Source organism: Coregonus clupeaformis, chromosome 12, assembly GCF_020615455.1.
Source record: "Coregonus clupeaformis isolate EN_2021a chromosome 12, ASM2061545v1, whole genome shotgun sequence".
Lineage (NCBI taxonomy): Eukaryota > Metazoa > Chordata > Actinopteri > Salmoniformes > Salmonidae > Coregonus > Coregonus clupeaformis.
Genome location: NC_059203.1, coordinates 35,938,502 through 35,947,641, shown reverse-complemented (window position 1 = coordinate 35,947,641; position 9,140 = coordinate 35,938,502). Strand labels below are relative to the sequence as shown.

At 43.6% G+C, this 9,140-nt stretch overlaps 1 protein-coding gene across 2 annotated transcripts in view; it reads right to left on the bottom strand.

The window, feature by feature from the left end:
- Positions 1-314: 314 nt before the first annotated feature.
- The window catches only part of LOC121577573 (exportin-2), a 30,671-nt gene continuing 21,845 nt past the window's right edge, over positions 315-9,140 (bottom strand). For both annotated transcript variants that reach the window (XM_041891298.2, XM_045223843.1), the window contains 3 exons: positions 5,648-5,794; positions 5,335-5,566; positions 315-1,344 (listed from right to left, as the gene is read on the bottom strand). In XM_041891298.2, the coding sequence (XP_041747232.1) occupies positions 1,255-1,344; positions 5,335-5,566; positions 5,648-5,794 (469 nt within the window). In that variant the 3' untranslated portion in view covers positions 315-1,254. The remainder of the gene's footprint in view (positions 1,345-5,334; positions 5,567-5,647; positions 5,795-9,140) is intronic.

Below are 9,140 nucleotides of genomic sequence, written 5' to 3'. Positions count from 1 at the left end.
ACTGTAAGTCGCTCTGGATAAGAGAGTCTGCTAAATGACTAAAATGTAAAAAATGTAAATGAATGACAAACACTTCATTGAAGAATCCCGTCCATAGTTCCGATTCCTACTAGGAGTAGTACTGTTCACCAATCGCAGACGAAGGGGCGTAGACTTCGACTACCGAACTTAGACTTGCTTAAAACATTTAACCGTTTCGACTGGGAATCATGCAACAGGCTTTTCAGTCATCCCTCTAAAGCAGACAGTTCATAAGACTCAGTTTTGACTTAGTCACATATTGACAGGAGTTGTCACTGAAAGCGCAAAACAGCTCAGGTTTTATACAAGTGCCTCTTTATTCACATCAAAAGAGACAATGCTATGAGTAGCTACATGAAGAGAAAAATATTAAAGGGATACTTCGGGATTTTGTAAATGAGGCCATTGCTCTACTTCCCCAGAGTAAGTCTATGGGTATCTACCCATTGACTTCCTGTCATTGCGCTAAGGCTAGTTAGCATTGGCTTGCGAAACTACCTCTAACTTCCTTCATACTGGACACAGAGATGTACAAATGGTATCCACTCGTTCATCGGACTCCGGGGAAATAGATCAAATCATTGCCAAAATCCCTAAGTATCCCTTTAAGCATTATGTTTTGGGGCCATGACCACTACAGTCCTCCATAACAGTAAAAACAAAGGTAATCCAACTATTGAAAAACATGGACAAAGAAAAACATTTCCCATTTGATTCTGCAAACAGCCATGAAGTCCAATTCAGGCAGTTAACTCCAGAGTGGGTTGTCAATACTAGAACACTATCAATGGCAATGACCGGTCATTGTTATAAATGACAATCGACAAACAAGCAGAAACATTAGTCATATCAAAGCATTATATTCACAAAGCTGAGTGTTGGTGATGCCAGCCTTGCTTAACTTGCCATTACCGCACAGCAAGCCAATTAGGGACTGACGGAGCCAAACAACCACATCCCCAAAAATATTCTGAGGTGCTCTTTAATGGTAATTTATTCCATTTCTTTTAACACTCCATTTAAAAACCCGTAAAAATCCCAATTCATAGATAAATTTAGACCCATTGTCCAAGTATCCATCATGAGTAAAGTAAATCGGTCAGTCTTCTGTCCATTCAGTCCTGGTGAGTCTGTCCCAGTCCTGGTGTGGCCCACGGGCGACAGACAGTGCCCAGTCATTGTGCAGTGGCATTGTCTCCATTACACGTCAGTGCGGAAGCTGCTGTGTCCATTTCACACCAGCTGTACAGAGGCAGCCTGGAGGTAACCCTGCAGGTACTGGAGGGCCTCAGCGTTCAGGCTGGTGCTCAACATAGAGGGGACCTGCCATGGGGGGAGAACAGGAGAGATTCACTCATCTACAGTCGTGGTCAAAAGTTTTGAGAATGACACAAGTATTGGTCTTCACAAAGTTCGCTGCTTCAGTATTATGATATATTTTTGTCAGATGTTACTATGGTATACTGAAGTATAATAACAAGCATTCCATAAGTGTCAAAGGCTTTTATTGACAATTACATTACATTTATGCAAAGAGTCAATATTTGCAGTGTTGACCCTTCTTTTTCAAGATCTCTGCAATTCGCCCTGGCATGCTGTCAATTAACTTCTGGGCCACATCCTGACTGATGGCAGCCCATTCTTGCATAATCAATGCTTGGAGTTTGTCAGAATTTGTGGGTTTTTGTTTGTCCAGCCGCGTCTTGAGGATCGGCCACAAGTTCTCAATGGGATTAAGGTCTGGGGAGTTTCCTGGCCATGGACCCAAATTGTCAATGTTTTGTTCCCCGAGCCACTTAGTTATCACTTTTGCCTTATGGCAAGGTGCTCCAGCATGCTGGAAAAGGCATTGGTCGTCACCAAACTGTTCTTGGATGGTTGGGAGAAGTTGCTATCGGAGGATGTGTTGTTACCATTCTTTATGCATGGATGTGTTCTTAGGCAAAATTGTGAGTGAGCCCACTCCCTTGGCTGAGAAGCAATCCCCACACATGAATGGTCTCAGGATGATTTACTGTTGGCATGACACAGGACTGATGGTAGCGCTCACCTTTTCTTCTCCGGACAAGGTGTTTTCCGGATGCCCCAAACAATTGGAAAGGGGATTCATCAGAGAAAATGACTTTACCCCAGTCCTCAGCAGTCCAATCCCTGTACCTTTTGCAGAATATCAGTCTGTCCCTGATTTTTTCCTGGAGAGAAGTGGCTTCTTTGCTGCCCTTCTTGACACCAGGCCATCCTCCAAAAGTCTTCGCCTCACTGTGCGTGCAGATGCACTCACACCTGCCTGCTGCCATTCCTGAGCAAGCTCTGCACTGGTGGTGCTCGATCCCGCAGCTGAATCAACTTTAGGAGACGGTCCTGGCGCTTGCTGAACTTTCTTGGGCGCCCTGACGCCTTCTTCACAACAATTGAACCTCTCTCCTTGAAGTTCTTGATGATCCGATAAATGGTTGATTTAGGTACGATTTACTAGCAGCAATATCTTGCCTGTGAAGCCCTGTTTGTGCAAAGCAATGATGACGGCACGTGCTTCCTTGCAGGTAACCATGGTTAACAGAGGAAGAACAATGATTTCAAGCACCACCCTCCTTTTAAAGCTTCCAGTCTGTTATTCTAACTCAATCAGCATGACAGAGTGATCTCCAGCCTTGTCCTCGTCAACACTCTCACCTGTGTTAACGAGAGAATCACGGACAAGATGGCAGCTGGTCCTTTTGTGGCAGGGCTCAAATGCAGTGGACATTTTTTGCGGGAGGATTAAGTTAATTTTCATGGCAAAGAGGGACTTTGCAATTAATTGCAATTCATCTGATCACTCTTCATGACATTCTGGAGTATATGCAAATTGCCATCATCAAAACTGAGGCAGCAGACTTTGTGAAAATTAGTATTTGTTTCATTCTCAAAACGTTTGACCACGACTGTATACTACTCACAAAATAAACAACTCTTTGCCGTCTAAGCAGCTGCCTCTGGAGCACATACAGTGGGGGAAAAAAGTATTTAGTCAGCCACCAATTGTGCAAGTTCTACCACTTAAAAAGATGAGAGGCCTGTAATTTTCATCATGGGTACACGTCAACTATGAAAGACAAAATGAGGGAAAAAAATCCTGAAAATCACATTGTAGGATTTTTTATGAATTTATTTGCAAATTATGGTGGAAAATAAATATTTGGTCAATAACAAGTTTCTCAATACTTTGTTATATACCCTTTGTTGGCAATGACACAGGTCAAACGTTTTCTGTAAGTCTTCACAAGGTTCACACACACTGTTGCTGGTATTTTGGCCCATTCCTCCACGCAGATCTCCTCTAGAGCAGTGATGTTTTGGGGCTGTCGCTGGGCAACACAGACTTTCAACTCCCTCCAAATATTTTCTATGGGGTTGAGATCTGGAGACTGGCTAGGCCACTCCAGGACCTTGAAATGCTTCTTACGAAGCCACTCCTTCGTTGCCCGGGCGGTGTGTTTGTCATGCTGAAAGACCCAGCCACGTTTCATCTTCAATGCCCTTGCTGATGGAAGGAGGTTTTCACTCAAAATCTCACGATACATGGCCCCATTCATTCTTTCCTTTACACGGATCAGTCGTCCTGGTCCCTTTGCAGAAAAACAGCCCCAAAGCATGATGGTTCCACCCCCATGCTTCACAGTAGGTATGGTGTTCTTTGGATGCAACTCAGCATTCTTTGTCCTCCAAACACGACGGAGTTGAGTTTTTACCAAAAAGTTATATTTTGGTTTCATCTGACCATATGACATTCTCCCAATCCTCTTCTGGATCATCCAAATGCACTCTAGCAAACTTCAGACGGGCCTGGACATGTACTGGCTTAAGCAGGGGGACACATCTGGCACTGCAGGATTTGAGTCCCTGGCGGCGTAGTGTGTTACTGATGGTAGGCTTTGTTACTTTGGTCCCAGCTCTCTGCAGGTCATTCACTAGGTCCCCCCGTGTGGTTCTGGGATTTTTGCTCACCGTTCTTGTGATCATTTTGACCCCACGGGGTGAGATCTTGCATGGAGCCTCAGATCGAGGGAGATTATCAGTGGTCTTGTATGTCTTCCATTTCCTAATAATTGCTCCCACAGTTGATTTCTTCAAACCAAGCTGCTTACCTATTGCAGATTCAGTCTTCCCAGCCTGGTGCAGGTCTACAATTTTGTTTCTGGTGTCCTTTGACAGCTCTTTGGTCTTGGCCATAGTGGAGTTTGGAGTGTGACTGTTTGAGGTTGTGGACAGGTGTCTTTTATACTGATAACAAGTTCAAACAGGTGCCATTAATACAGGTAACGAGTGGAGGACAGAGGAGCCTCTTAAATAAGTTGTTACAGGTCTGTGAGAGCCAGAAATCTTGCTTGTTTGTAGGTGACCAAATACTTATTTTCCACCATAATTTGCAAATAAATTCATAAAAAATCCTACAATGTGATTTTCTGGATTTGTTTTTCTCAATTTGTCTGTCATAGTTGACGTGTACCTATGATGAAAATTACAGGCCTCTCTCATCTTTTTAAGTGGGAGAACTTTGCACAATTGGTGGCTGACTAAATACTTTTTTCCCCCACTGTATACAATGTACCGCTGCCAGCATGGGTTCAAATCCGACCCACTGCTCTTTCAGCACTCTCACGTCTACCTTTCACCTCTATCTAATAAACATACAAAATATTTACGAAAATATAAAAAAAGAACATTCATTCATTGGCAATCTAGGAGCCAAAATGTTGTACACTTAGTTTTCACCTCACTGCTTTTCCTGGGGCCGTACACCGTCTATGCTGCGCTAGAGCACCTTAGGCGCTCTACTGGGTGGCTGGCTGAGTCGGCTGGGACTTTACTTTCATAAGTAAGTCTTGTCCGAGACAGAATGGACCATAGGACAGGAGAGAATAAACCAAGGACAGGAGCCCATCTCCTGTATCTATAGCGTGAGGCAGCTTGTTGTACAAGTACACCCCTTTGACAGAACACTAGTGTGTCGCAGGGCCTCACCCCCAAACCATCTCCTTCATTTTTTTTGTATTTGGTATGACTTGACTGGGTATCGAACCCCAAACCTTCCAATCCCAGAGCAGACACTAACCACAAGGCCACTGAGTTGGTGTTTAACTTTTATACCATTTTGTTTTGAACTCCGCTTAAAACCAACTGACTCATATGAAGCGAGTAAAAGATTGGAACGCAAGGTGGATGTGCTATCTCTTGGAGCCTTGCTGAATAGATGTTCCTGCTATAAGGACTAATTTAGCCAATGCCTCTAAATATAACCTAGTATTAGTGCATTTCAATATATCAACTTACCCGTCCAGGACAGGCAGTGGAGAGCTTGTGGAGAGACTGAGCTAGCAGGATCTTGGGGTTGCTGACAGCATCTCCGATGGGGTCGTGCTCCTTCTTCCCAGCAAAGGCCAGCTGGGAGAAAGCCGTCTGGTAACCAGGCGTGTCCTCAATGTCAATGAAGTGCTCGTCGTCAGGAATGCTGTCATCCTCTGGTAGCTCAAACAGACCAATCAGGGCCTGGAGCAGGGGGGTCCTAAAAAATAAACAATTTAGCAGACCATTAATTTACTAGAACCACTGAAAAGCGCGATAATACTCCAGGACTATTTCTCACCAGAGTTTGGTGTACTCTGTGTCCATCATTGCAGGGCACTCAGTGAGGATCTTGGTGATGCCCACGGCACAGATCTTCTTCTCCACTGGGCCAGACACCTTCTGCACCTCTGGAATGACTATCTTCTCCAGCACCATGCCAAACATCCTACAAGAGAGGAGACACAGTACTGAGAATACCTTTCCGCCTGGCTAATAGGTTAATTAAGGACTATGATTAAACTTGCAGGCTCATCCTTTCACACTCACACAGTTGAAGTCGGAAGTTTACATACACCTTAGCCAAATACATTTAAACTCAGTTTTTCACAATTCCTGACATTTAATCCTAGTAAAAATTCCCTGTCTCAGTTAGGATCACCACTTTATTTTAAGAATGTGAAATGTCAGAATAATAGTAGAGTGATTTATTTTAGCTTTTATTTCTTTCATCACATTCCCAGTGGGTCAGAAGTTTACATACACTCAATTAGTATTTGGTAGCATTTCACTTAAATAGTTTAACTTGGGTCAAACGTTTCGGGTAGCCTTCCACAATAAGTTGGGTGAATTTTGGCCCATCCTGACAGAGCTGGTGTAACTGAGTCAGGTTTGTAGGCCTCCTTGCTCGCACACACTTTTTCAGTTCTGCCCACAAATATATATATTTTTTGTCATTTAGCAGACGCTCTTATCCAGAGCAACTTACAGGAGCAATTAGGGTTAAGTGCCTTGCTCAAGGGCACAGACAGATTTTTCACCTAGTCGGCAAATGTTCTATAGGATTGAGGTCAGGGCTTTGTGATGGCCACTCCAATACCTTGGCTTTGTTGTCCTTAAGCCATTTTGCCACAACTTTGGAAGTATGCTTGAGGTCATTGTCCATTTGGAAGACCCATTTGCGACCAAGCTTTAACTTCCTGACTAATGTCTTGAGATGTTGCTTCAATATATCCACATAATTTTCCTTCCTCGTGATGTCATCTATTTTGTGAAGTGCACCAGTCCCTCCTGCAGCAAAGCACCCCCACAGCATGATGCTGCCACCCCGTGCGTCACGGTTGGGATGGTGTTCTTCGGCTTGCAAGCATCCCCCTTTTTCCTCCAAACATAACGATGGTCATTATGGCCAAACAGTTCTATTTTTGTTTCATCAGACCAGAGGACATTTCTCAAAAAAGTACAATCTTTGTCCCCATGTGCAGATGCAAACCGTAGTCTGGCTTTTTTATGGCAGTTTTGGAGCAGTGGCTTCTTCCTTGCTGAGCGGCCTATCAGGGTATGTCGATATAGGACTCGTTTTACTGTGGATATAGATACTTTTGTACCTGTTTCCTCCAACATCTTCACAAGGTCCTTTGCTGTTGTTCTGGGATTGATTTGCACTTTTTCCAAGCTGTTTAAAGGCACAGTCAACTTAGTGTATGTAAACTTCTGACCCACTGGAATTGTGATACAGTGAATTATAAGTGAAATAATATGTCTGTAAACAATTGTTGGAAAAATTACTTGTGTCATGCACAAAGTAGATGTCCTAACCGACTTGCAAAAACTATAGTTTGTTAACAAGAAATTTGTGGAGTGGTTGAAAAATGAGAATTTAATGACTCCAACCTAAGTGTATGTAAACTCCTGACTTAAACTGTACATATACACACATATACATTACACACATACAGTAAAGCATGTAGAGGTCTGTACTTTTTATCATAGGTACACTTCAACTGTGAGAGACAGAATCTAAAACAAAAATCCAGAAAATCACATTGTATGATTTTGAAGTAATTAATTTGCATTTTATTGCATGACATAAGGCAGGGTTCTTCAATTCCGGTCCTGGAGGGCCGAAACACTTCTGTTTTTTATTTCTATCTGGTAGTTATTGCACTCACCTGGTGTCCCAGGTCTGAATTAGCCCCTGATTAGAAGGAGAGGATGAAAAACAGAGGTGTTTCGGCCCTCCAGGACCGGAATTGAAGAACCCTGACATAAGTATTTGATACATCAGAAAAGCAGAACTTAATATTTGGTACAGAAACCTTTGTTTGCAATTACAGAGATCATCCGTTTCCTGTAGGTCTTGACCAGGTTTGCACACACTGCAGCATGGATTTTGGCCCACTCCTCCATACAGACCTTCCCAGATCCTTCAGGTTTCGGGGCTGTCGCTGGGCAATACGTACTTTCAGCTCCCTCCAAAGATTTTCTATTGGGTTCAGGTCTGGAGACTGGCTAGGCCACTCCAGGACCTTGAGATGCTTCTTACGGAGCCACTCCTTAGTTGCCCTGGCTGTGTGTTTCGGGTCGTTGTCATGCTGGAAGACCCAGCCACGACCCATCTTCAATGCTCTTACTGAGGGAAGGAGGTTGTTGGCCAAGATCTCACGATACGTGGCCCCATCCATCCTTCCCTCAATACGGTGCAGTCACCCTGTCCCCTTTGCAGAAAAGCATCCCCAAAGAATGATGTTTCCACCTCCATGCTTCACGGTTGGGATGGTGTTCTTGGGGTTGTACTCATCCTTCTTCTTCCTCCAAACACGGCGAGTGGAGTTTAGACCAAAAAGCTCTATTTATGTCTCATCAGACCACATGACCTTCTCCCATTCCTCCTCTGGATCATCCAGATGGTCATTGGCAAACTTCAGACGGGCCTGGACATGCGCTGGCTTGAGCAGGGGGACCTTGCGTGCGCTGCAGGATTTTAATCCATGACGGCGTAGTGTGTTACTAATGGTTTTCTTTGAGACTGTGGTCCCAGCTCACTTCAGGTCATTGACCAGGTACTGCCGTGTAGTTCTGGGCTGATCCCTCACCTTCCTCATGATCATTGATGCCCCACGAGGTGAGATCTTACATGGAGCCCCAGACTGAGGGTGATTGACCGTCATCTTGAACTTCTTCCATTTTCTAATAATTGCGCCAACAGTTGTTGCCTTCTCACCAAGCTGCTTGCCTATTGTCCTGTAGCCCATCCCAGCCTTGTGCAGGTCTACAATTTTATCCCTGATTTCCTTACACAGCTCTCTGGTCTTGGCCATTGTGGAGAGGTTGGAGTCTGTTTGATTGAGTGTGTGGACAGGTGTCTTTTATACAGGTAACAAGTTCAAACAGGTGCAGTTAATACAGGTAATGAGTGGAGAACAGGAGGGCTTCTTAAAGAAAAACTAACAGGTCTGTGAGAGCCGGAATTCTTTCTGGTTGGTAGGTGATCAAATACTTATTTCATGCAATAAAATGCAAATTAATTACTTAAAAATTATTAAATGTGATTTTCTGGATTTTTGTTTTAGATTCCGTCTCTCACAGTTGAAGTGCACCTATGATAAAAATTACAGACCTTTACATGCTTTGTAAGTAGGAAAACCTGCAAAATCGTCAGTGTATCAAATACTTGTTCTCCCCACTGTGTGTGTATATACACACTGCTCAAAAAAATAAAGGGAACACTAAAATAACACATCCTAGGTCTGAATGAAATAAATAATCTTATTAAATACTTTTTTCTTTACATA